We start from the raw sequence: 27,906 nt of genomic DNA, 5'->3' as shown, positions 1-27,906 counted from the left end.
TGTATAAGTTCACTATTTCAGTGTCATAGGATTTTCCCTTCTGAATACAGCTAGAACTGTGATGTTTCCTCACACAGGTTACTGGAATTTCAGCATTCTCAAGCATTTTCCCAGAACTAAATACTCATGAAATGTTACTTCACAAACAAGAGGGGAAATCAACAGTTTGAGGTAGAATTCAGTTCATCAGCATCAGAAACTCTGTCTTCTGATGTGCTTCTGCAGACCCGAATGATGACTGATCTAGAGTGGGACTTGTGGTTATCACTGTAACAACAAAAACAGCTGTGGTGGTGTATGGGACAGAAGTGATACATACACTATTTTTATATGCTCTATATCTAACTAGTGCATTTTCTATACAAACCAATTCAGTTCCTGTTTATGTTTCCCACAGTGTGTTTGCCATCCTATGTTATGGCTATCATTATTCCAAACGAAGAGGACTGCACAGCTCTCACTTTGGAGTTTGTCAACACCATTCCTGACTCAGCCAGACAGGCTCACTGCAGGACTGGGAAATGCACCTTCTTCCTCCTGCTCCAGCTGGAGGAAGCGCACTGCCTCCCCAGGGCTCCCCAGCTTCAGCATGCGGGTGACCAGGAAACAGAAGCTGGCAACTGAACAAAGGTCTCCTGCCCTTCCTCTTGAAGGGGTTTTAACAAGCTATTAGGAAGAGCTCCCCAAAACACCCTAGCAAACAGCATAATTCAGACCGCTGCTGATCAAGGTGCCCGTTTAGCTGACACTCAGCCTTATACGGACAAGACAAATTTCTAAAAAGCAAAGTCACCATGTTTCAATAGGACTATAATTATTATTTTTTTCTAGATAGCTTGCTATTGTTTTGCTGCTGAGAAATACACCTTCAAGAATTGGATTTGTTCAATTTTAGAAGTACAGCTCTGTTTCTGGCACTACTAAACCCATTCTTAATTTTCATATTCAGTAAGCTATATTTTTGTCCTAGACCAAACCTCATTTGGTCATTTAAAAACCTTCAGAACCTAGTTCAAAAACCCCAGTGGGCTGTCACATAGTCTTTCCATTTGAGTACACCCCACCTTTTAAAAAGGGAGGAACACATTTCCTGATGGCCCATAAATGTGCTGCCGCTACTTGCATCATAGAACAGAACTTGTTCTACTGGTGGTTAATTCAGTAATTCCATTTCATCTTAATATGCTATTCCTTCTTTTTATGCCTGGTTGGGTATAAAGCTTTTTTTTTTTTTTAATCCAAAGCTGAATAATTTCAACATTTTAAAATGACTTTAACAGTTACCTGGATACCTACCTGTGCGACCTGCTGTAGGGAACCTGCTTTGGCAGGGGGGTTGGACTCGATGATCTCTGGAGGTCCCTTCCAACCCCTACAATTCTGTGTGATTCTGTGATTCTGTTACATCAAATTCTATCATAGAATCATAGAACCATAGAATGGCCTGGGTTGAAAAGGACCACAATGATCATCTAGTTTCAACCCCCCCTCCTGAGTGCAGGGTCACCAACCAGCAGACCAGGCTGCCCAGGGCCACATCCAGCCTGGCCTTGAATGCCTCCAGGGATGGGGCATCCACAGCTTCCTTGGGCAACCTGTTCCAGTGCGTCACCACCCTCTGTGTGAAAAACTTCCTCCTAATATCTAACCTAAACCTCCTCTCTTAGTTTAAAACCATCCCCCTTGTCCTATCACTATCCACCATTGTAAACAGCCGTTCCCCCTCCCCCTGTTTACATGCTCCCTTCAAGTATTGGAAGGTGACAAATTATTAAAAATGGATGGAAACTATTCTTTTGGTGTGGTATCAACTGTTCTCTGCCATTAGCCCCTGCGTTCATTATTTTAGGGTGATATGATACCAAGGAAGACCTGACGCACCTTATCCTGAAGCACGTAAGAAATGAGAGTAAACAGATGAAACCTGAGGACGCACCCAGGGAAATCTAGGGACTTCCCTCAAAATTAGGGTTTATAGACTATAATCCCCTTGATGATAACTGAGTGATAAAGCACACGTTGTTTGCATTTATAACAATTATTGAGTGATTTCATTGTTCCCATTGAAGAAAAGGCCTGCTTTTGTTCATTGCTGATACAAAGTCACTCTTGTTGCAGACTAGGCACTTCCTACTTTACCTGAGTATTTTTATCAGCAGTACGTTGCTGTGTGTGAGACAAGCCTTACTCCTGTCTCTGAATCTAACTTCCCTCTTAAATTTGGGGAATATCAGCTCCACATCGGGATCCAAACTGCTTAGTATGGATCTGTCTTTCATCACGGTGAATCAACAGTCCGCGAATCTAAACAATCTCTTTGTGTTTTTTTTTTTTTTAATTGCACTTCCTTTTTAGCAAACAACGGAGGTTTATTTTCTTCTCTTCAGGACTGAAAACAGTGTTTACTGTATGACCTTATTTTTAAAACTGCTGCTTCATTTGCAGGGGGAAGTCCTAATGACCTTGATCACCATGCAGCCTGGGAGCTTATTAATCAGGACTGGGTTTGGCAGGAAGGCAAGAAGCTCTCCTGCAATCAGATCTATTACCAGAGATCCCCCCACCTATACAGAAGCATCTCACAGACAGTAAAGTCCAGTACTTACACATGCTCTTTATTGCTAGGCATAATTGCAGGCTAAAGACTCAAAATTAGTTCATAAGTGGATATTCTTCTTGCACTTGTAAGTTCTATATGTGCCCTGTTAGCTCTCAGCTTTGCATGCTGACAATTAATTTCCTTTTAAATTTATCTCTGACACCTACCTACATTTTATTCTATGCTTAATATTCTGAACTTAATGCATAGTATGTAGAAATATGATTTTTCTTTTCCATTACGTTAGGGTGTGGACAGTTATCCGCCATTTCATTCTGTTCCGATACCAGTATAAATCCTTCCACTGACAGCAGATGCAGATCTGACCCGATGCCAGGCAATTGGGCCTGCACCAGGGGGATCTGTGCATTCTGCCAAGTTGCCTGAATGTTATATTTTTTTAAATTATGCTGAAACAAGCCCCAGTGAACCTAAAGGAGGGCTATGGTGTAGCATTCTGCCAGGAGGAACTGGCCTGTTTGCTGGTGAGAAAAGAGGCTTTTTTTCCCTCCATCCTGAAGAAGGGCTTAGTCTTTTCTTTCAAGCTCCTTTAGTGCACTGATGTACACACAATCTGATGATCGACTGAACGCTCAGAAAATTAGTGACAGATAAGATTATTTGGACAGACTTCCTAGTTGATTACAATGGAAGAAGGATATAAAACATGAATTTCAGTAAGAACGAACACAATGACATAAAGGGAAAATCTCTTAGTATATCAAATAGATTTGCTGCCTGTGTAAATGCAGAGCTGTGTTCCCCAGCTTTACTCTATAAATGCTTTTTACGCACCTTTATTTTGTTAACAGTGCAAAGCTGTGGGAAGATGTGCCATTTTCTAAATTCTAACGAGCTTCCAATTACAGAAACACGATCATCAGTGATCGTATGCTTCTGAACAAATCAAATCACTCTTACGGCCCAGTTAGATTTTATGGCAGTGTCAATTAGAAAATAAACAAAATCCCATAATGAGTAAACAGGGAAAATTTTGATACTGGAAGCACAGAGAAATCATAAATCTTTCAAAGCCATTTCCACAACATCATTTTTCAGAGCGGAACAGCTCTTAAAATCTGACAACATACTGCCCTGCTGCAAGCGATAGTTCTTGTTGCCGCAGCAATCTGTAACATTTTGGGAATGGCTTTAAACTAAAGGAGGGGACATTTAAGTTAGATGTTAGGAAGCAATTCTTCACTCAGAGAGCAATGAGGCCCTGGCAGTGGGTGCCCCATTGCTGGAGGTGCCCAAGGCTAGGCTGGATGGGGTCCTGGGCAGCCTGAGCTGGTAGGGGGCAATCAGCCCACGGCAGGGGGTTGGAGTTGGGTGGGCTTTGAGGTCCCCTCCAACTGGAGCCATTCTGTGATTGTATGAGATGTGTGTACTGAGAACAGAACAGCCTAGCAAGCAGCAGGGAGGCTGGGATGCAGCGTCTAGATTCACGGCCTGGATTGCTACCCAGTCCTCAGGCAGTCCTGCTTGCTGTGGGAAGGGATATTGAAATATCCTCTAAGTGATACCGCATTATTGAATCAATCAGGATTTAGGAGGCGCAGGGAAAACCTGCAGCGTGTTAAGTAGATTTGTATGGCTTCAGAAAAGCTTCACAAAGTTGCTTTGGCGCTGTACAGGAGCCACACACTTTCTGAGCAGCAGAGGTGCCACGAAACCACCGGGACCCGTGCTTTATCCTGCTTTTTAGAGTTCACTGCCAACACTTCGGGAACACTTTGACGAGACCGGACAACAGGCTGTTAACGCCGGCAGCTTCCCGCAGCCTTAAGCCAGGAGAAGCCACAAAGTGACCCACACCCGGGGCTCCGGCAACGGGACGGCGGTGCCTCTCAAGGAGGGCAGCCCGAAGCGGGGCCCGGAGCCGGGCAGGCGGCGGGCCGAGGGGAGCAGCGAGGCGGAGCAGGGCGGCCCCACGGCGCGGCGGGGCGGGCGGGAAGCGGCGCGGCGGCGGTAGGACCCGGCGGCCGCTCCCCGGAGGATGTGAGCGAGCGCGTGTGGGACGAGCCCGGCTCCGGCTGCGGGGAGCTCGGCCCTGCGGCTCCGGGGTGCTGCTGAGCGAGGCGAGAGGCGCAGCCTCCTCCTCTCGGCCAGAGGCAGGAGCGAGGCGGAGAGGCGGGGAAGGCAGGCCGGCAGCCCGTGTGAGCCCCATGGGCCGAGCGACTGCGAGAAGGGGAGGAGGAGCCGGCCCGCCGCCCGCCGCCCGGGGATGGTGAGGAGGCGGCGGCTGCCGTGAGCCCAGTTAGGCCTTCGCTCGGCGCCCGCCCGCCGGGCTCTCCCTCCGCTCGCTCGCTCCCCCCTTCCCTCCCCTTCCCCTGCTCCTTCCCCTGCCGCCGCCGCCGCCCTCCCATCACCTCCTCCCCGGGCTCCCGCAGCCATGTAAGTGACCCGCTCCCTGGGGTGGGAAGGGCTGGGGGAAGGAAGCGCCGGGGCCTGCTCCGCCGCGCGTTGTGCGGGGCCGGGAGGGGCGGCCAGGCGAGGCGAGGCGGCCGCTCTCCGCCTTCCCTGGGCGGCGGCCGCCGGGCGCCCACTGACCCGCGTAGGCCGCGGCGGGGGCTGCTGCCGGCCCGGGCTGAGGCGCCGCGGGGCCGCGCGTGGCGTGCGGTGGGGGGGAGGAGAGGGCCGCGGCCCCGCGGGAGCCGGGCCGGAGGGCTCAGGGTGAACGGGAAGCTTGGCTTCCCTGGGATGCGGGGGATGGAAGCGCTGAAGGGTGGGGGGCTCCCCCGGCCGCCCTCGGGGCTTGCGGCGGCTGGGTCGTCCCCGAGCATCTCCGAGGGAAAAGGGGCTCGGGACAGAGGGAGGCACGGGGCATTTTCCGAAGTGTTGCACAGAAAGTGGCCGAGCGCTCTTCCATCTCCTCCCCCCGCCCCCATTTTCTCCCTTTATCTTTTGTGCGGCCCCGCGCTGCGTTGCGGACTGGAGGTGTGGGTCTGTGTGTGTCGGTGCCGGGCAGTGCTGCTGGGCCCCATCGCTTTGACTTTTCCTTGGGGCGGTGTTGTGCAGAGCTGCGGGGAGCTGCCTGCAGCCGACAGCCCCCTCCCTCCACATACACCCCCCCCTCCCCCCCCCCCCCCCAGGTGAAGTTCTGCAATCGCTGAAACGTTCCTGCAGACTTCTAGGACTTTTCCTTTGGATCCTTTGTAGAACGCAGAATTCTATCGGAGCGCGTGAGCATGCTGTTTGCTGTGTGTTTTACTGACAGAAAGGTACTGATGCAGGTTGCACCTTATTGCGATTTCCCCCTGCCCCTGGGAAAGGATTTAACCATTTTTTTCTCTGCTTTATTTTTTTTCCATCCCACCCATTACAAGAGCTAATCCCTGCTTTACTCTTGTTTGTTGTATTTGTGCCACCAGGAGGGATGTACATTTTGAAATACAGTTAGAAAGGGGCGTTACTAGCACTTAATTCAGAAGAATATTTGTTTACAGGTAAATAAATGTAACACAGTCTATGACTAGTAATTACCTTTTTGTAGCAGCTAATTTCCTGATGACAGCCACGGCATTTGTCTGAGTTAATAGATTTAAAGGCACTGTGGAACTACCTTTGATTTTTTTAAATAGGAGGGTTTTCCTTGTGTACATTGTGTATAGAACTGCTTTTGGTTCTGAGCTACAGCAGTAAATCAAATCTAAGAATTGATCCAGTGTCCGCAAGTAACCTGTAGCTCCGGCATTGCTGGCTTATAGAAACAACCTGTAAGTAATTACGAATAGGATTAAATAGGTTCATGAGTGACTTGGTTTGTTTGGGAGACAGAACAAAACTTCTGTTATAAATACTTTGAAATGGAATTTGATTAAATGCATCTTAAGTTGGTACAGAAGTTCTGAGCAGCACAGTCATTAAATTATATGAGGGTAAACTGTAAAAGGCCTTCTTCTTGTTTTGGAACATAAAGAAGATTTTGTCTAGCCTATGTCTTTGACAGAGAGTATGAAGAGATCTCTTTTTCTGCCATTGCTTAGTTTTGAAATACGCAGTTCAGTTTGTCCTATCAAACTGCAGTTGTGGTTGCAGCTTGGACAGCTGCGTGTCGTAACTCTGGCCCCTCACCTGAACAAAATCAACCTCCTGTCTATTGATTAGTGAAGACATGAGAGCACAGGCATTCCAAATTGCAGCCTTGTAAACCTAGACTGTGCTGACGGATTGGAAGAAAAGTGGATGCAGCTTTAGAGATCTTTTTTCTTCTCCGCTTACTGTTTTTCCCGCAGTTCTTAGTATCAGAGAAGCATTTCTAAACCTTGTGATAAGCTGCACATACAATCATGAAATACTCATTTAGACATGATGTTCTAAATGGAACATCACATGAGCTAGTAGCAAATATTTGTGACCATGCCTAACTCATGGTCCACAATGCATTTTTGTAAAGCAAGCTAAGATGCTGGAAAAACCTGGTCCTTCTGTGCTCTCTTGAAAGCTGTCTGCCCAGATTGAGTAACTGGGTCATGGTGTGAAGCCTCTGTGAGTTCGTGGGGCCTTGAGTGCTTTGGAAGCACTGCTTCTCCTGGGTAGGATTTGCATAATGCAGGAGATGTACTTCACTGGTCAGAGCGTGGTGGAGATACTTCTCTGTACGCTCTACTTAAAATGTTGGCTGGAGCCCAACTTTGTTGTGCTTGTGCCGTTTGGATGCAGTTGGCTGTGAGCTTAAAATGAGACCAGGGATATGCTGCAGAAAGAGAGCGCGGGTTGCTTGTGCGATGCATGGGCCCCAAAACACACCTCTGCTCCCCTGCAGATCTTGTGCAGCTTGCCTACTGCGTGACAGCGCCTTGCAACCAAGTTCTGCTGTTGTGCGTTAAGGGAACGTGCGCGGATGTGCGTCACGTGAGGGCATCAGGGCTGCCAGTCTGCATCCCGTGTTGGCTGTTGGGATGGGCAAAGCGCTAGTCCAGGAGCGTGCTTTGCTCTAACCTGCTTTCTGATCTGTGCTGACTGGCACAGCTGAGTGACGGGGGTGGGACTGAGGCTGGTGGGTTTGATCTTCCTCTGAGAGAGGCTTACTCCTTCACAAGGATGAAGTCATTACCGTGATGCTCCTGCATCCCGTAAGCTTGTTTCAGATTCACTGTTAATGGAAGAATTAATTTTCTTCCTGCTCTGCTTTCGGGTGTGAATAGAAAGGAATATAAAATTTGACCTTGGAAAGAAGGTGAATTGAGAAGGACAAATTGATCTCTTGATTTCAGGGGTATTTGGGAACAAGAGAACGTGAATGTAAGTACAAGAGCATACAAAAAAAAGGAGCTTTCCCAAATACAGGAGAGATGATTCTGCTCCACCTTCTGTTTAAGCTGATTCCTTAAAGCAGCTTCGTTGTTTCAGTGCACAGGGAAATGAGTTATCTCATTACTTATGAAAGTTAATAACCTTTAGGGGATTAATGTATGCATTAGATCAGTATTCACTGGGGCACAATGCTGATGTTGTGCTATTTGCGATTTGCTGCGCTTCCGCTGTGTGAGGAATATTTTGGTATTGAAAAAAGTATTACAGAAAGTGTATTGAATGTCCAGCAAACTGAATGCTGAGAGAAAGACAGAGTTGTTTAGCTTTTGACAGTACTCAGTCATGTGCAGACACGGACTGAAGCAGCCAGGTCATACTCACCTCAGATGCCCTCTGCTCACTGGGAACCATTCCTAGATGGCCATAAAGGAGGGCTGTAATAATTCTTTTTTTTTCTTTTTCCTTCTCTCTAAAGATTTCATGCAAATGGAACTTTCTCTGGTTTACACATCTTCAGAAACACATAGGCCAGTAGTTAACTTGCTCATCTGTTCCAGGAAATTACCATTATTTGCTAGCACTCTATTTGATTACCTTGTATTTGAATACATTTATTAAGCACAACTGGGATGTGTATTTCGAACTACCAGGTAGAGTGAGTTTGCTGCTGTTGGAGCTTTGGACATTCTCTTGCACAGCGAGAAGGCATTCCCAGCTCCAAGTAAAGTTCCCCCTTAGAAAAGAAATGCTTTGGCATTGCTGAAGGAGCAGGGTGGAGCTGATGCTGCAGTGTGGTGGAAGCAGCTGGGCAGGTAGGCACATCTCTGATGGCACAGCTGCACTAATAAGTGGAGGATGCTTCTTGTATGGGAACTGGAGGTGGAGGACAGTCCAGGCTTTTTGGGCACTACAGAAACTGGAAAAAGTAGTTCTTCTGAACTTTGGTTTTCATTGCTGATTTGCTGTTTTTTGGTCTGCATAGTCATTGATTCAGATTGAGATGACAGTTTAGGCTGTGAGGAGCAGGAGGCTGCCAGGTGGTAATCCTAGCAAGTGTTAACACAGAAAAACCTGAAGTATGTTAGTTGGAGGTTCTATGATTTTGTGCCATCGCACTTTTTTCTGGTATTAGTAAAAGGATGGTCCTTTCTACAGACTAGTTTGGTTCATAGCTTGCTTTCTCTTTTTTTTTTTAAAGTATGAATCTTGAAAAGGATGTTGATTGCTTAACATGTTAAAATTGTGGAATTGAAGACACAGAGCTATGCTACACAGACCCCACTTTCTGTTACAGCACCACGTTAGATGCATTTATTTTCACACCTTGGTGTTGTGTTTCCTTACCTAAGCTGTGATAATCTTAGGGGTTTTGCTCAACACTTTGCAAATCTCTCGATGCTGAAGCGAAGCCTTTAGCAAGGTTTGGTCTCTTACTGATGTCAACAAGTAGATCTAGCTGGAGTGACTGTTGTGCATGCGTTTTTGAAAGGAGAGTGAAAGCCTGCTGTGTTCATCAAGTTGTGTCTTAATTGCTCTGGATCTGAAGGAGTTTGTTCAAAGACGACTGGTGGCTGTGGGTTGCTGGTCTCTATTCTGCAGCATATGGTTCTCACATATTTATTTATGAATTTAAGAATTCTTACAAGTCTCTTGTTCCAATGTCATTTTTTTTTTTGTGTGTTTTTCCTCCCTCGGGCAAATGTTGTATCTGTTTCTTTGAGATGATAATTAAAAGCAGTCAGAAATGGCAGATTCATAATTTGGAAAAATATCTGCTATTTCCAGGGGAAAAAAACAAACAAACAAATAAAATAAAATGTTACTGGAAATAGTGATAAATAGTTAAAGTTCATAGGTAAAAATACTAGGATTGGCTTTTTTCTCTCTCGCATCTCCTCCCTGTCAATTTCTGCTTCTAGTGACCATTCGAATTTGACTTCCTTGCTTTGAAAATAGTTATAGAGCACTGGCAATGAATGGCACAGGCCCCTCTGTCCTTGCTAATGTCTCAGTTCTGGGTTGGATTCATTTTGACCACCTGCTTCTTCCATCCAGGGCTGTGTCTTAGTGAGTTATGTGAAATTAGTTGCTTTTTAATCTGGTTTCTGATGAGTATCACCTGCGTGCTCACAAATAATTGATGCACACACGCCAAGTGCATGCAGAGATGATATATATTTGTTGGTGGGAATGTGATGCCTCGATGTTTGGAGAGAGACCAGTAAAAGCCAGGTCTTTGCTGGCTTGTTACAAGTGCTGCTATGTTAGTTATTACTTAGTTATTGCTTTAGAACGTGCCACTAGATTTTTTTTGATTGCCTAAGCAGTATCAAATGGGATGAACAAATGGATGCTTTTGAGAGCTCAGAAATCATTAAAGAAAAGCTGCATAGATACATGGTATAGAACTATACCACAAGTAGAAAGTATAATAATATTCAATTTAGAAAAAAAAAATAAAAGCTGATCTTTCTGGAAAGAGCTACTTTCATTGAGGGAGAGAAAGATGAAGAACGTTTTGTGTGATAGTCAGCCACAAGATAGCCAAACCTTATTGAAAATGTGTCTATTTTGAGCTACTTGGACAGAGACTTCATCTCATAAAGCAAGAAGGTAGAAATCCTAAGGTGTCCTTAGGTTATTTCATTGCAAGAAGGAGCAGCAATCTGCAGTGAGTTACAGAAACATGATAAAATTGATCAGGATGCTTCTAAGGGCTGATTTAGGATAACGTGGGCTTATCTGGGAATCATTGTAGAGAGGCAGGAATTATATCAAATATAGAAAAGGTGATTTTGGGGGAAGACGAGGAGATTTGAGTGAGATAACAAGATAATGTGCAGCAAAGTATTGGGAATTGTTACTCTTGGGAGCACATCCCTAAGATGCATCGTGTATTTGTTGATAGACTGATGCACAGCAGGCTGTAAATAAACCTTCCTGAGGGGATTCTGGAAGTCTTACCAGGAAATATTTAGAATTCGACTTTGCTGAGTCTTGGATTTTTTTCTTATTGAGGGGAGTTTGATGTTGTTGGAGAGCTGGAAGGTGCCTACTGGGCAGGGACTTGCAGCCACTTCTAATCTAGACAGATACTGCGAGTCTGCCAGCGGTCAGCCAGCTCAGTGAGGAAGCAGGGCTTCAGCAGGCACTTCTTCCAGCACCTTCACCTGCTGAGACACAGCAATCCCTGTGAAGAACAAAGCCCTCATTTAGGATTTGTAATAATAGTTAAAGAAAATAAAATAAAATAAAATAGCCAACAACCCAGCAGTAAAACTACTCCCTGTTGTACCCCTGATTTAACGTAAGTGATGTACTTCAAATAATGGTGGGCTTTTGTTTGTTTGATCCTTTTAGAAGTAGCTGAGAAGGAGAAAGACAAGAAAAAGAACATCCTTTTTGTGGACCCTTCTGCTGGAGATCAGAAATTTCAACATTTGACGTAAACTGATCTACCAAGAGACATTCCCGCCATTATGAATGAAGTAGCGATAGTGAAGGAAGGATGGCTCCACAAACGAGGTAAGTGGCTCTCCTCTTCAGGACGACTGCTGTTGGGTCCTGCAACATGGGATCTGCCCTTTAGCAAGGTATATTTAGATAGTCAGTTCTTATTTTCTTGCTCGCCTCAGTGGGAAACTGCCTGTGAGGAGTGTGTGTGACTTTCTGTCAAGCTGAGCAAATGTGTTACAAGGGGATTTCTTTGGGTTCATGCATGTGCGTGTGTTCACATAAAACTGCAGCAGCTCTTTGGTTTGAAAATGATTATGAAGATAGCAACCAGAGATGATACTTAGAGTGTTAAAGGTTCAGCTGAGGCAAATCATTTGTTTTATATGTAGATCTGTAGCTTTTCTTTTTCCCTTTGTATGCTGTTAGAAGGTAGAATTGTCTTGAAGTGAGCCTTGATTTGAATGGTGATCAGTCTTTGCGAGCAGTGCTGTTCTCTTGCAGAGACTTGCCAGAGAACACGTTTTTCTGTTTGCCTGAACCTCTCTTGGTACTGGTGCCCTGGACACAAAGAGCAACCTTGAGTTTGTGCACTCCGTGTTTCTGCTTTACCGCTAACAAAGTATGATTTTTATCCAACATTTTCTTGACTGGATGGCGAAACTGCAGTAACGCAGTCACGTGTACCATTATGCTTTCTGTATTCTTAAGTGTTGTATTTCCAAAACGCCGGATTTATACTTCATTTTTGAGAGGATAGGTGGGTGTTTTCAACACCGCTCTTGGCTTACCTGCTTCTTTGTATTCTGCTATTGTTTCTTGTAAGAGAGAGAACACTGCTAGGTACTTTCCTTAATATCGTCATTTTTTGGACCAAAACCAGAACCTGTGTGATCCAGCAGTAGGGAAACTTGTATGGTTTTGCAAACTCAGGATTTTTCCACAGGGTTTGCAACAACATGCCTGAAGGTGCAAAGGTATAGTGTAATTATTTTTGGAAGAAAATGGGAATTCATTATCATAACCTTGATAAAGGCTGATCATTCATCTGCAACAATGAAGCTTATAATCCATGGTTTAATAGGGTGGAAGCTGGATGCAGTTTGGCAAATTATCTGATGCTTGATGTAAAAGTGCTTTGATAAGTTTTTTTCATGTTTTTGTTCTGGTCTGTTTTACTTAAAAGCAAGGATATGAATGCTCTTATTCACTCATTACCGTCAGTAATGCACCAGATAATTCTGGTGTACTCAGGCTGCCTTATTCTGGTGACAAAATTGTGAATTACACTGTTTGGTTAGAACAGGAGGAAGAAACACAAAGTATGTTTCCCTTTCCCATTTATGTAGATAGAAACTTATTAAATAAATGATACATTTTTAGTTTTAAATGGCATATTTAGGCTGCAGTGTTTTTTAATCTTCTTGTTACAGTTTTTTTCTGTACTTTTTAATTTTTAATTAATTTTTTTTTTTTTGCACAAAAATCTGAGGGAGACATTTAGTTTTAAAAATCTGCAAATGGAATTTGAAAACCACACAGATTATCAGGATGATCCAGGTGTTTCTGAAACTTTGAAGCAGTCATATTTCAGTCTTGTTTTAATTTAGCCTTGAGTACTGAATTCACACTGTTTCTGGAATTACAATGAATCTACTTTCATGTAAGGAGACCTTTGCAGGTCCTAGTAAAAGATGCTCTGATCTCTTGATCTGATACTTTTCTTTTTTAAATCACCTTACAGAATCAGATTATTGTCTTGGATGGCTTGCTGGCAGTACTCTGAGATTGTCTGTAGAATGCATTTCCATTTCCAAAATCTGCATGTTCTACATAATTGAGATTGCAAATTTGTGCCTAAACTGTCAAATGTATCTTGGTGGTTCTTGGATGCCAGTTTTCCCAGCCTTTTTTAACCAGTTCCCCATTGCTTTTTTTGCTTTCTTGGTAGGTACAGTGACTCCTACCTCACCCTGCTTAATATATTTTGCCACTGTTAATTTGGCGTTGTCTAATTGGTTTTAGAAAGCAGTGCTGTATCTTCCCAGCTTACTCTGGTGTATTCTGTGTGCCAGTTCCGTTACTCTCTTAATTGTTGTAGCTGCTGTGAGATCTGTTGAGAAACTCAATTCTTTTGGCTTGGGGGAGGTGAATCTGATCCATTTGTGTATATGTTTTGTAAACGACTTTTCTTTTTAATCACTTATTGTCAGACCCTATCAGTTTGCTTGCTCTGCAAGATGAAGTGCTACAACCACAGGATGTTTCCAAAACTGATGTCTGATACTGTGAACTTCTGAAGTCAAGGCATAAACAGTAATTACTGCAGGGAGGGACTGCTAAAGGATTTTATATTTAGGAAATGTATATTGTTTGTCTTATAAAACTGAAGGTTGGACTGCTTGTGGTCTTTGAAGATCCTAGGGCTTTTCACATGCAAATATTTTGTAGCAACTGGCCAAAATCCTGGTTGGGCAATTAACGTTCTCTCTACCTGAATTTCCCCCGTAGCTTTGGTTGGATATGGTATCTCTTAGTTCATGTCCCGAGCAGTTGAACAGCGCGACTGTGTGCAGTTAAACAGTTGCTACATCTCAATTAAGCAGAGGCTTAATTTTGGTAGTTTTAATGATTTGTGTATGTATAAATCAGTTGGTAAAGTGCTCTGGAGTCCTTCAGGATGGCAGGTGTATGTAAGCATAAAGCTGTCATTATCAGGAGCAGGTGTTTTGGCCTGGCAGAGAAATAGCAGGGCTTTCTAGAATTCTAGGGTTGTTTTCTTCTGTCAGCTCACTTTACATTTTGGTTTTTGTTTCCAAGATTAAAAATACAAATGGAGAAATGAAATTAAACATCTCTGCCTGGCTGCGAGCTCCTGGCAGTTCTGTAAGTCAGTCGCTTAAAGGAAGTTCTACTTCCAGTAGCACAGATGTTTGTTTGTGCAGAGGCCAGTCATCTCCACGACATGCCTAACCTCAACCAGGCAGAAATGTAAGAATTCATGAATGAACTTTTTTCCCACTTGGCGGGACTTGTTGCTATTACTGCAGTCACAGTGAGGCGACAGACTCTTGCAAGACAAAAACGGTAGTTAAATTACTAACCAGTTTGTGCAGAACTGCGTAGCTGAAGGCTTGAAACATGCACATGAAAAGCATGGAGTGAAGGAACTCTGATTTGGGCCTGTGCATTGTGTGTGTATTCAGCACATGCAGTCCCTGAGAGTTAAGCAGGAGGATTGTTCATTGGGACACGTGGGGGAAGCAGGTAGCTACAGAGGTGCTGTACTCGTGATTGTATAGGAAGGAGCTAAGAGAAAAATTATCTGTCTAAACTGCTGCTTGCTGAAATATCGAGATCACTGGTTTTCTAGATGTTTATAAGGCGTATCTTTACTTCTGGTTGTGCGTTGTGGAACTTTTAGATAAAAGAGAAATACCTGAGTGCATTTCATTAACTTTGCTGCTTCCTTTTTAAAGATCTCACTGGATTTGTTATATATTCCTGCTCTGGTCCCTGCTTATGAAAGTCCTTCTATTGTCTTCAGTCTTCATCCTGTTTTTTTTTTTTAAGTCTTTCTGCAAGGCTAACAAAGAGTGGGATTGTGCATGCTGATGCTCTGTCATCTCTGTCTTCCCTACTACGTCCGGTTTTCCTATTAGGGCATAAACTCAATGGAGAGAGGAGTCTTTGGAGAGAGAGGGTAGGACGGAAGAAGGGGGAGGGAAAAATGTACGCTGATATTTATGAAAGGAAATAGAAATCTAGATTTCTCACTCTGAGAACTTTGAAGCAATTTTGAGCAATAGGAGAAACATTATGGATGTGTATTCATCCATTAATATTTGGCAGCAAATGTGGAGCTACTTTCTTGTTTGTTTTTAAATAGCAGAAGAACACAGTGCAGTGATTTTAACCATGAAAACCAGAACATGTCCTCCAAATGTCAATTTGTGTGGGCTTCTGGCCGAACAGACTATTTGAGTAGTTGAAGTCTAGCTGCCAGTCTGATGAAAATTGCTAAAGATGCTTAGATGAGAGATGACACAAAAGATACTTACTCCACTGCTGGAAATACTACTAAATTTGTTAAAGAATTGTTTCTTTAATGAAATGGAGCGACACAGATGTTCTAATAAATAACTACAAGTCCTTGGTGGTTTGCCTTCTTACAGCTACATTGCATAAAATGAATGCAGGATCCTGATACAAATAAAAGCTAAGAGTTAAAAACTGATTGTTGCTCTTTTCACCTTATTTAGCAGAGTAATGCAGACTGTAAATTTTACTTCTGTTATTTTGAGGGCAACTTCACACTTCTAGTGTTCTGTTAGTATCACAATGGGATCATAAGACGTTTGACCAGAAGTTAACTCTCTTTCAAGCCAGTGAGTGTCTTGTGTTGCCGTTTTCCTTCACCCCTTCTTTCTTTTCTCTTTCCTGTTTTCATCATGTTCTCTACTTGTTTTGGTTTGTGTGTGTGTTTCCTAATTTTGGGGTCTTTTTTTTTTTTTCTCTGTTTTCCTTGGCTTCCGTCTGTCTTGGGTTGTAGCCCGGTGCTTTCTTGATGACCTGTGTAACTAGAGCCATCAAGGTTCACATTACTTCAAGAAGTGTCTGGCTTTCATGGTATTTCAAAGGAGTGGCTGGGGCATTTGATACAAAGGATCCTAAGGTACATCTGAACTCTGAGGATGCCAGCTATAGAGAAGCGCAGCTGCTGTAGAGGGAAAACTGAGGGTAAAAGGAAAGGTAAGAAACAAGATAGGAGCTGAACAAAGACTGGAAGGGGGAAGTTTGTAACAGGGATCCAATCTGATGTCATTTCCAGAGCTGAAGGCTTGGGTGTAAAGGGAAATCTCTTGCTGTTCTTCTTGAAAACAAAAGATAAGCTGTGTCAGTTAGTGGTTTTTGTTGTGTGTCTCTTTTTCAACACAAGGGGCAATAGTTTTGCAATGCTAGCTCTGGGTTGCTTTCATTTTGCTAGCGCTGTTCTGGGAAAAGGGAACTGGGGAGGAACCAGGAAATTATCGGCCAATAAATCTGACCTCGATGGTAGGCAAGATGCTAGAGACATTAAGAAAGGATGAGATCACAAAACATCTGGAGAAATATGAGCTGATAATGGCTAGTCAGCTTGACTCTTGGAGGGTAAACCTCATATGACGGAATTATTTGTGGAGAGATCATAGGAAACAAACTGGGTACAGTGTACTGTAAAAAGTCTGCTTTGGACAGCAGGGAGGCCAGATGCTGAGGATTACTGAGCACAGCGTAACTGTAGCGTACTATGCCTTTGAGAGGAGAAAGAGCTAGTGCTGCCTAGAGATTGCTCGTCTTCCTACCACTGAGCAGCAGACTGCTTCAGCTTCTGATCATCTCGGTTACTTTCCAGTGTCTTTTTTGAAATGTCTTTCTGGCCAGGACTTGGTGTCACAGCTTCACATTTCTGAAAGGCAAAGTCTGAATATTTGTTTGTTTGTTTCCCCAGAAAAAAACTTACTCTCACCAAAATTTGTATTCCGGCATTTTCCGTGCCAACATACAGTTCTGCAGTAAGAATAAAGTTCTTAACCAGTTCTTTGGAGAAGTCATATGAGGTTAGGTCTTTTTCTCTGTGTTTGTGAACTGTTTGGAACTTGCGAGTGATACCAAGCCCACTCGGTTTGAGTGACGAAGAGGAACAGCTCAGATGTAGATGCTCAAGACTGTTTGTGGCAGTTCTGGAAGTTTACTTTTGTATTCTGCATTATTGTACGTCAGCAGCCAAACAAAGTAGGTCTCAGTTTTATCTCTAAAATTGCTGCTACTTCTTGTTGAAAGAGATCTGAGAATGAGGGATCTAGGACACTGCAAGCCTTATTTAAAGTGAGCCCAGCAATGTTTTATACAGTGGTTTACACAGAAACCGTCTGCATTGTCTTTGATCCTCTCCTCTCCTTCCTGGTTCTTTTATTTTAGAGGAGAAAAGAAGTAAAACCTAAGCCTGTGAGGAAAAAATAAATATTTGTCCACATGTGGTTTTCTATTTCTTTTCTTTCCCCTTCTCTTAGTAGACATATTGAGAAGTCATCAGGTCTGCATTGAGGAAGAAGTAAGTACTAAGGGAGTATGCTATTTTGAGGTGAGGAGAGGGCAGAGAATAAAGCTCTGCACATTGTTCTGGCGGGAGTGATTTTAAGCAGGGAACCGTGCAGTGTCTTTTGAATTTGGCGCCCAGTCCTTCCCTTGGAATTTCTTCCCTGCAAACCAGTGTGAATGCCAGATGCTTCCCTGCCCTTCCTCTGTTTCGTGCTTGTGCTCCCACTGTGTCCACACCTCCAGCTGCACTCCTTGCCTTTGCCAGAACTGGCTCTGGCTTAGCGCCAGTAGCCTTAGACTTCACCATCTGAAAGAACTGGCCAGGACTTACACTGTTAGACTAGGTGGTCACCTGTTGTTGGGTCTCCATTTACCCACAGTTTGTAGTCAAGTTCTCCTAAAAACTGTTACGGTGGTTGTTGGCCTCAGGATCATGCAAGGAATAAAGAAACAAACCTTATATGCGTTGGAAAGAGTGTACTTAACTCTGAACTTTTCATTTGAATGAATTTTGAAAGATGGAGCATTGTTGTGAGAAAATAACTGCCAGCCTCGTGTTGTTTTATTTCTTTTCCCTTTTATGTATTGAAGTAACTGATTTACTAAGAGAAGAAATGAGTTGAACTTTACTGAAAAATAATCTCTCAAGGGGAGAAGACAGGAGGAGGGATTATTATTTTCAGATGCACATTGTACCTGAAACATAATGCATCTTGAAGGGGGAACAAAAAGCAGGAAACTATATGAGGAAAGAGGAAGAAAAAGAATGGAGGAAGAATGACACCATATTAGGTGTGAAGTAGTGTGCTGCTGTGAGAAGTGTTTATTGCAACTGAAAGTGGGAAATAGTGAAGACCAAAGTTAAGTGAGAACATATTATGAACTCTTGGATTATTCTCCCAACTCTTCAAGTTGAGCCAAAAATGTGAAAAGATAGCTGGTCAAACAATGTTGTGAAATTTGTCAATTTATGCAAAAGTGCATGGTTGTGTTTGCAGACAGCTGAGGTAAACAGTCATCACAGCCTGCAGGCAGAGGAAGAGAGCTGTCAGTTGATGCCTTCTCAGTCTCTTGGGTAAATCAGGAGAGTGATTCTGAAGTAGAGATGTGCTCTGAGCCTGTGGTTCTGTGTATGGCTGCAGAGTTGTTGTGTGGCTGCTGGAGCTGAGCAGAGCACCTGGTCAGTCAACAGGGCTGTCAGATCACCATGATGTTCAGCTTTAATAACGTACTCTTAATAGGGACCACAAAACATGCATGCCAGGGAGTTGGGCTTTGTGTTGGCTGTGAACCACGACCTTCACAGGAGATGGCTGTGTTGAGGACTGGAGCTTGCTACCAAAATGTGTGGCGGTGTGCTGATAGGAAAGTCTGACTCATTGAGTTGACACTGTGGATTTCAGGTGCGGACTGGGGTTGGTGGCTGCTTGCAGCAGTCGCTGTTACTTCTCAGATTTTAGGTGCAGGCCTTACGTGTTTGCAAAAATCAGTTCCCACCAATAGATGTTGTGAGGTTTTTGGCAGTTTTGCCCCTTTTTCTTAGGTGGAGAAGTGTGCTAATCCTCACTATCTAGAGGAGAGCTGGAAAATGTAACCTGAGAGGCTTAGTAACAGTTCAGACCAAGGAGAAGAAAAAGGGCTGTTTAATTGTTGTTAATTATAACTCTCAGAGTGTTATGTGATTTAAAATAATTTTGAAGGTATGCTTGTATTTTTCTGAGTTCTTTCCTTCTATATCTGAAACTCTGCCAGTGGATATGGCGATCAAGAAAAACATCCTGATTACACTTCAGAAAGCCTCTGTTAAGAAAGAACAACTTTTGTGTTTGCTGGAAGAGGCTTGATGCCTCTAATGGATAATAGGCACATATAAATAAAACTATAATTGAACTTACTTTTGTGCATTAAACTCCAGTAAAGTCTCAAGACTTAATAGGAAAAAATACTTGCATAGAAAACACATTGCAAGAATTTTAAGTCTGTTTGTATGCTATACTACATCTGCATACATACCACTACCATGTTTGGAATAATTTAGTTACACTGGTCAGGAAGATGCTTACACTAGGTAGGGTTTATGCCCTGAAACACAATGATGCTCACTGCTTTATCTATTTCTGCCATCATTCCTTGATTTGACTTCACCAAGTGGAGCGTCAGTAAAACGTGACACCCTTGGATAAAACTGTTGAGCAGTTCAAAATCCACTGTTTGGTCTCTTCACAGCTGCACGGAGGGAATGCTGCCTTGTACTTGCTTGTTGCTTCTCATGGACTTGCAGGCACAGATTATTCTGTCTGGATTGTTTTTTGCATGTGTGTCATAGAAATACCCACTCCTATCTATGGCCTGTAGACCTTCTGTAAATAGTTACTGAAATGGAAGTATGTTCATTGTATAGACTATTTACATTCTTTTTAAAAAGTTCTGATCACGCAGTCTCCTTCCTCTCTTATCATCATTAAGTAGAAATTAAACTTCGGGTGCACCGCAAGAAATGACAGCTTATCAGCTGAAGGCTCTCACTTAATTCGAGGCATCACTCAAAGTATGGCTTTAGCATTTTAGCTGTACTGTGTGTTTATGCATGGACCAGACTTAAATCTGTGATAATTTATGATGGCAACACAAGCTGTGGAGTTTGGGAGTAATTTTATAGGTGGAAATTGGTTTCTGAGCATAGGGTGTGAATTCCGTGCTGCTGTAAATTCAGTAATCGAGCCATTCTGTGACAAATATTTTTTGTGTTGCTTTGGCAGTATCTTGAAAACGTTGCTTTAAATAGGTAGGTGAAATGCCACTAATCACTGTGCCATTTTCTTTTTCTCTCTGTGTATGTGTATTATTAAATCTAGCCTTTTTAAGTGGCCTTCATTAGAAAAATGGTGTCTGGTTTAATGCTGCCTCTGATGCCTTTCAGGCAGTTGAACGAGTAGGATGATAATGAACTTTTTCAACCTGAAGTTTTCCTTGCATCAGAGATCTCTGTAGTTTTAGACTGTCTTTTCTGGTACAGGTAAAGCTTTCATACTGCATGAATGTTTGAAGATACACAACTGATTTATCTCCAGGTGCAGAAGCTGAAGTTGTCTTGTTACTTGCATGATAGAAATATTTATCCTAAATGAGAATTAGGAAAAATTACTTTTTTATACTTGGAAAATCCCTTGGGAACCTGCCAGCAGCAGCCTTCAGTTGACTTGTGGAGGCACTGCCTACCAAACACTATTGTGACAGCTCGTTTCTGTTGTTTCTGCAAGGGTTTATCCAGTAAAGTCGAGATATCTTGCTCCAAGAGAAGGGGAGAGATGTGGAGATTACATCATCGTGGAAGAATACCAGAATAGTTAGCTTTAAAGCCATTCAAGACTACATTGGCACCCCTTTGTTATACAGTGTAGCTGAAAACGAACTGCAGCAATAATGAACCAATCCATCTAAATCACAGCAGCTGAACAACTGACTGTTCTATCTCAAAATGCAAATGCGTTGTGCAGAATGGATTTAATTGTAAATGTTTACTTAGTGGGGAATATGAGCCTTTTAGTTTGTGACAATAATCATGAATACAAAGGCCCAAAGAATTTTAGGGTTTACATAGCTTGTCCTGTTCTCATAACAATACTTCAAAGTCCATTTTTTAAAGAAATATACCATTTGGCTTTTTTTCTAGCCAGTGAATAGAAATCCTAAATGCCCAATCACTAAGCCACATGTTGAAAACCAAAAGATAAATTTAGCTATGTGTATTTAGATCGGGCGGGCTTTTCTGTGTATTTCTTTCACATCTGTGTTAGGGCTTTTTAATAGCTTCAGGTAATAAGGAAAAAATGCTGACTTTCAAGGCTCAGATTTGTTTTTACAGTGCGTGTAGTGTTACACAGAGTATTAGCATTCTCTTCCAGGTTCACATAGCGAGGTGCCTCTCAAACAAGTCAAGGGTTATACTTAGGAATTTCTGCTCCAGTTTAAAACAAAACAAAAACAAACCAACATGTTGAAATCTTCCTTTGTTAAATTCTTGAAACTGGGCCCCAGACTGCAGCTCGTGAAGACGAGTCTCTGTCACTACTTTGATTTTTTTAATTAAAGTAAAATAGGATTGCAGTCTTTTGGGGAAAGGAAAAAGCTTACAGAGCTTTACTAGAAAAAAGAAAGAGAAAGCGTACATATCGGCCTCCAAGCTGTTACTGGGTATCTTTTGGTGTAAGAAAAGACACATTATTTTGAAAACATACGCATACCAAAAAAAAGCCACCCAGCAGTGTTCATGTTTATGCTTCTGTTGGCATTTTGTGTGTGCATTCTTTAATATATTTCACATGTGGAGTAGTCCTCCTGAAAAAGAGACAACAAACGCCCCTGAAGAATAGGCCTTTGTGACACTGGAGAAGTTTACTGTGCCAAAGTTATGGTAAGAATTTGTAAATTTTGGCTGCTGGAGTGCTTCCTTCCCCTGCTATGTTTTTAATGTTGGGAACTTATAAGTGTGGAGTAGAGAGTGGCTTTTTGTTGTTGTTGGTATTTTTTTTAACTGACAATGCAAACATTCATTTCACAAACTAAACCACCATCCACATGGCACTGCTGGCTGTATACAAACACCCTGTTGAGCTTGTTCTGCAGAAGTCTGCTGTGGGCTTCCTGGGTTGTACGGAAATGGTTGGCCACTCTTTTCAGGGCCGTGGTGCTGACCCAGCCTGTAGCTGCTCAGATTCAGTGTGCCAGATTCATATCCCTGAAAGAAATGCTTTTAATTGGAGCGAAGCCCTCAAAGCCTGGCTGTTTTTCTATGTCTCTTTCTCTCTGTCTGTTTCACAGGCTTCATTTCTGCTATCTTGGGGATTGTTTTGTTTTGCCCTTATTGCTTGGACAAAGCTGAACCTATCAGGAAGATGTTTAGTTTTTCCTCATCGCAAAATATATTTCCTTTCTATGTATGATGTCCTTTCTTCATCTTGATCTTGTGTTGAATATGTTAGGTTTTTGGGTAGGTAAGATCACTTGGGATCAGTACCTGTGGCCTGAGGACTCAGTGATGAGCTAGCCAGCAGCACCTTGTTGTCCTTAGAGGGTTTTCTGGAGTTACCAAGGACAGAATTTGAGTCCAAGGCTGGACTGTCATGGTGACAAAATATTTAGAAAACATTTTCTTGCCTGAAACAAAAGCTTGGATTGTGCAACACAAAGTACTGTCCCAGTCTATTAAACGACTCTGTGTGTGCTTTAAAGGGTTCTGACTGTTCCATGACCATCAGGTCTTACCACATTCAGTGTGTTCAGGTAAAACAACGCTTTTCCCCTCTGAACTCTCGGCTTTCCAAGCTGGATTAGTGCTCCCCCTTTACACAATGGCCTTATGAAGTTGTAGCAGCCAAATCTGGCCTCATGCTTTGAACAAAGTGGACAGTCCTATTCTAGACAGATCCAGCACAGCTGCTTATTTTCTGCATCTGTGGTGGCTCTGCTGCATCGTGAGCAATGTGCAAAACTTCAGCCTTGCTGTTGGCATCGGTTGCTCTGATCCTGAGTAACCTGTAGGATCAGGTAAGTGGGTTAGTGGGTAACTGTTGAGTTAGAACGTGGTGCAGTAAGAGTCATTTGTACCGTAGGAGTTTCATACTTTCACAGTAATTACTATTACTTCTCAATGTCTGAGATTTTGTGATGTCCCAGCCTTACTGATACCTACCCTCTGACTTGAGAGGAAGGCGGTGATCTGAAGTGACTGTAGACATTTGCAGTGGCTGCAGTAGGTGGTTTATTGGGAATCATGTAAAATGATTTTAAGATGGGAGAAATCTGCAAAAATGAGGTGAAGATTGTTTGCTAGCCAGTTCATCATAACTGCACCATTTGAAGTTCATGCATTTTTTTTCCAGTATAGTCTTATCTTCGGTGGAAATGCTGGCTGTGATTTTGAAGGAAGGAATGGTTTTACTTGCGTACTACCTATATTGCCTTCTCTGCTCAGAGCAGCAGGTGGGCAAGTTTCTTTCTGAAATAGTGACTTTTCCCAGCTCTAAAGCAACTACAACCAAATTGTTTGCAGAGACTGTATTTTTTTTGATCTTCAGAGAAACTGAAGTTGTTGGACCATAACGTTCTTCAAGAAAACGGGAAACAAAAGTGAAACACTGAGGTGGTGGTGGTGTGGAATATACTTTTCTTAGATTTGCATCATCTTGCAACTTTATATGCTTGGCATGTAACCCTGTCCCATTCAGAGTGCTGCTGCAGTGTTAGTTCCTTTGGACTGCTGCGCTTTTGCTATCTGCTAGTTCCTCTGTTGCATTGAATTGCAAAAGCAGCTGCTTTTCCTTTTCATACCTATTTTTACCGTCCCTAATTTGCTATTAAGATGTTAACTTCTGCCTCCAGCTAGCCTAGCACGTCTCAATGCAGTGACTACAACATGGGGGCAAGCAACTACTTCTGTGCTTTCTCTTGTGCCACCCTTTCACACTTGGAAATGTTCCCTGTAAACATCTGCAGTGCTGCTTTATTATCCTCTTCAAAAGCTTTTGCTCCTTGTGTTGCTTATAAAAGGCCTTGATGAACTTGCATTGCGTTTACTGAGACACTGAGACTGCTCTTCACTGTGATGCCCACTGTCTGTCTTCTTTTCCCCTCTTTTTTCTTTTTTTTTTTCCGCTGTTCCTGCCTTATAACACAAAACTCTGCAGAACAGGAACTGTCTCATTGTTCTGTTTGTACAGCAGGTGGTTCAGGTCCAGATGTTTATCTGAAATTGCAATGTACTGCAGCAATACAAATTAGGCTTTAGAAAGCTGTATCTAAAATATGGAGAGAAAAAGGTCACATTTACTGAGGTTATTTTTGTGAGGCTTTTATGGTAGCTTTTTTTTTTTTTTTTTTTTAACATTAACAGGTGACTGGTTGGAATGCACAAAAATTGATATATATGAAGTTTTCTTCCCACTTTAAGGCAACGCTTCTCCCTAAGGGCAGAGGAAAGCTTTCTTCTCAGCAGCAGCTCCAGGCTACTTGGAGAGGGCTTCCTCAACTCTTAGTTTCTCAAAGAGATTTGTTTACTCCCTTGACGAGACTGGGTGTGATTATAGCAAAACCTCCTTTTTGTGGAGAGTCTTCTCTTTTGGGGTAGCATTTTAGAAGTGGAATGACACTCAACAGGATGTGTGGTTGTAGACACGTATTCAAACTTCAGAGGCAATGCATAGCTTGTTGACCATGCACTATCCTGTGCTATTTCTCTCACGATTCATGTGGTAGAATAAAACATGGAGGAACACAGAATTCATTTCTCTTCCTTATGCCTACTACACACAGAGAATGTTTATTGATACTCATCTTTCCGCTGCCTCTTATAATCCTCAAATCAGTTACTGGAGGCAAGGAGATTAAAATGGGGGCGAACGGCCAAGCAGACTTGAGGTTTTGTTTCTTGAATTTGATTTGAAAGTGGAAGTTTGATAAAGTTGCACCTCTCCTAGTTCCTTGCAACATAAAGTATTATGTGATTTTTATTTTTATTTCATTTTTTCACCAGCTTGATGTTGGTAATCATGTGTAAAGCAAAGTCAGATCTGAAGGAGAATAGCAGACTTCTTTCTAGATGAGAGCAGTTTGGTTTTTGTTTTGAGATTCCTTGTGATGACCAACAAACAGAAAATAAACAGTAGTTTCTCTGTTGTCAACAGGCTTTGTCATTTTTCAGCGCTGTCTGATGTGTTCAACTACAGAAGTCGGTTTCTCAGGGCAAAGGTTCACATTGTGTAGTAATAAACAAACCTTGCTAGTTCACTACGTCTTAGTAATCTGAATCTGTGCTTTGGAACTAAAAGTTGCTTTTTCTTTTAATTACTGGGATGTCAGGCCTACTAAGAATGCTGTGTAGCTTTAAAGCTGCTGGGATTTGTTGTTGTTATGTTTATTGTTTCTATGAGTAAGTAGGAATGTTTCTAACTTCACTCTTTTCACTCTTCTGGGAGAGGAACGTTCCCAAGTTGAAATATGGGTTGCAGGATGTGTTGTGGGGCCAGCTCTGTTCTTTCCAGTCCTCTCCAATTAAGTCTGGAGATATTTTATGTTGCTCACGGAGATTAAGTGCCTGGATGGTCATCTTCATCTATAGCTGATGCTGCAGCTGCTTGGGAATCTGTCTGTAGATGAGTGTAGTAGATGAGATGAGCTCTGAGTTCATGTTGTGTTCGTGGTGGCTGAAGTTTATTGAAAAAGTCTGTTGGAAAGATTAGTCTTGGGCCAGCTTATCAGCAGAGATGAACAGAATAGACTGTGGTAGCAGAGGTGACCTGGAAGCTTTGCGCAGCTATTGGGTGCCTGCAGCTAGTACCAACCCACACATTTCTTCCTTGGCACTGGTCTGGGTACTGGTAACTTCCGTTCATGTGGCTTGCTACTGATGGTGCAACAGTTTGTTAGCCTGTTAGCCTGTGTCCAGTATGATGAGCAGCCACATTTTGGAGTCGGACTTTAGTACACCAGGTAACCCATCCGGTGATGGATCTTTTCTGTCTGCATCAGTGTAATAGTGACCAGAAGCAGCTGACACTGTCAAGAGGTTGCAAACTCCATAAAGTTATAGAAGCTTGTTTCGCAGCTGATGCTCTAGACGTCTGCAGTTGGAATCCCAAATTTTGGCACCTGAGGTGACATTTCACTTGGAAGAAAGATACTTTGAGGGCAGTGTTAAAGTCTGGCTGCACCCTGAACAAGAAAACTTGAGCTCTTTACAGCCTCTAACTTTTTTTTTTATCTGAAACAAGGCTGTTGGGTGAAGCCTGTAGCCAGAATCTGTCTATGGCTCTACATCAGATCTGCGTCTAGATCCCTGTCTGAAAAGAGATAGCTGTAGTCTCAAAGGGATTTTTTAATTTCTTATTGTTTTATAACCCCAAATCTCCAGAGTAGGGAGATTCATGAAGGATGCGTGTCTAATACCAGTTTCCTATTAAAACTTTCACTAATTATTTTGAAATTGTACCTATGGCTTGCCAGGGATTATTTTATTTTTCTACTTTGGAAACTTTGTATGTCTTCCTTCCTTTTCCCACAATAACAGGATAGTGCTGACTATTTTGGAAATTTTCTTTGTTCAGATTTGGATTTCTGAACGCAAACAACACGCATGTCTGCTACCCTGCTCCATTTCTGATGGGCCAAAAGTACCGCTAATAGAAGGGGTAGGTGCTCCCCATTGAAGAGGGATGATAGGTGGGTCAGACTGAAGGCTGAGCATCCAGAAGCTGAGGTGGTGGCTGTGGTATTGTGCAAGGACAGGGTGACGATTGTCCCCCTCTACTCTGCTCTTGTGAGGTTCCATCTGGAGTACTGTGTCCAGGTCTGGAGCCCCCAGTACAAGAAAGACAGAGAGCTGTTGGAGAGGGTCCAGAGGAGAGCCACAAAGGTGATCAGGGGACTGGAGCACCTCCCCTATGAGGACAGGCTGAGAGAGCTGGGCTTGTTCAGCCTGGAGAAATGAAGGCTGTGGGGTGACCTCATTGCAGCCTTTCAGTACCTAAAGGGAGCCTACAAACAGGAGGGGAGTCAACTCTTTGAAAGGGTTGATAACTGCAGGACAAGGGGAAATGGTGTTAAGTTGAGGGAGGGAAGATTGAGGTTAGATGTCAGGGGGAAGTTCTTTATAGAGTGGTAAGGTGCTGGAACAGCTGCCCAGAGAGGTTGTGGATGCCCCGTCCACATGTGGTGGGGGCAGTGTGGTGTTCAAGGCCAGGTTGGATGGGGCCCTGGGCAGCCTGGTCTAGTATTAAATGGGAAGTTTGATGGCCCTGCGTGTGGCAGGGGGATTGGAGCTTCATGATCCTTGAGGTCCCTTCCATCTCTGGCTGTTCTGTGATTCTGTATTAGAGTGCTGTCCTGGAACTGAGAATTGAAGCCAGTCCTCCCCTGCTCCACCATAAACTTCCTTCTGTATGATCATCTCGGATAAGGTTATTTTTATTTCTCTGCACCCCAGTTCCCTATCTGTAAAATGGCGATAGCAGCACTTCCCTACTTCACAGGGATGTTGTGAGGACAACCGCAGCTCAGACTGTGGGGCTCTTGGATGCTGTGGTAACTTGGGGCACAGATGGAAGGAGGGAAATGTTCCGCATAAAAGCTTTCTGTTCTTTAAGCCCAGCAGTAGGTTACAGCCCTGATGCGAGTGTGGTTTCCACTCATGTCATGACTGGTGCCGTGTCTTTTCCCTGAATGTTTCCTTGCTGAAATAGTGTGTGCATACCAGCACAGCACTTAGTGTCCTTATGGGAAGCTATTGTTTGCATCATTGGCTGCAGGCTCTGAGCGAGACTTTGTATTTGTATTTGCCTGTGTGGGCCGCTCACAGTGAGTGAACGGAGTACGTGCTTCTGGCAGCAGCTATCCTGTGTATCTCACAGGCTGACTCAGGTGCTGGAAGGAGTTAAAAATCAATGGATCTTCACTTGTGAAATTCCTACTAATCTAGCGGTTTCTGTGAGCAAGACGTGGACTGCAGCCTGGCAAGAATT

General features: G+C 43.1%; 1 protein-coding gene across 2 annotated transcripts in view; it reads left to right on the top strand.

The window, feature by feature from the left end:
• The first annotated feature begins 4,577 nt into the window (after nucleotides 1–4,577).
• Nucleotides 4,578–27,906, top strand: part of AKT1 (AKT serine/threonine kinase 1) — a 71,939-nt gene continuing 48,610 nt past the window's right edge. Inside the window, exons 1-2 of one of the 2 annotated variants that reach the window (XM_048948020.1) lie at nucleotides 4,578–4,996; nucleotides 11,219–11,383. In XM_048948020.1, the coding sequence (XP_048803977.1) occupies nucleotides 11,338–11,383 (46 nt within the window). In that variant the 5' untranslated portion in view covers nucleotides 4,578–4,996; nucleotides 11,219–11,337. Of the gene's footprint in view, nucleotides 4,997–5,748; nucleotides 5,824–11,218; nucleotides 11,384–27,906 lie in introns of those variants that run through there. The other variant, XM_048948021.1, reaches the window with a different exon arrangement.

The sequence above is a fragment of the Lagopus muta genome, chromosome 6, assembly GCF_023343835.1.
Source record: "Lagopus muta isolate bLagMut1 chromosome 6, bLagMut1 primary, whole genome shotgun sequence".
Lineage (NCBI taxonomy): Eukaryota > Metazoa > Chordata > Aves > Galliformes > Phasianidae > Lagopus > Lagopus muta.
The sequence above is the reverse complement of the archived record's forward strand: the minus strand, read 5'-3'. Positions and strand labels throughout refer to the sequence as shown.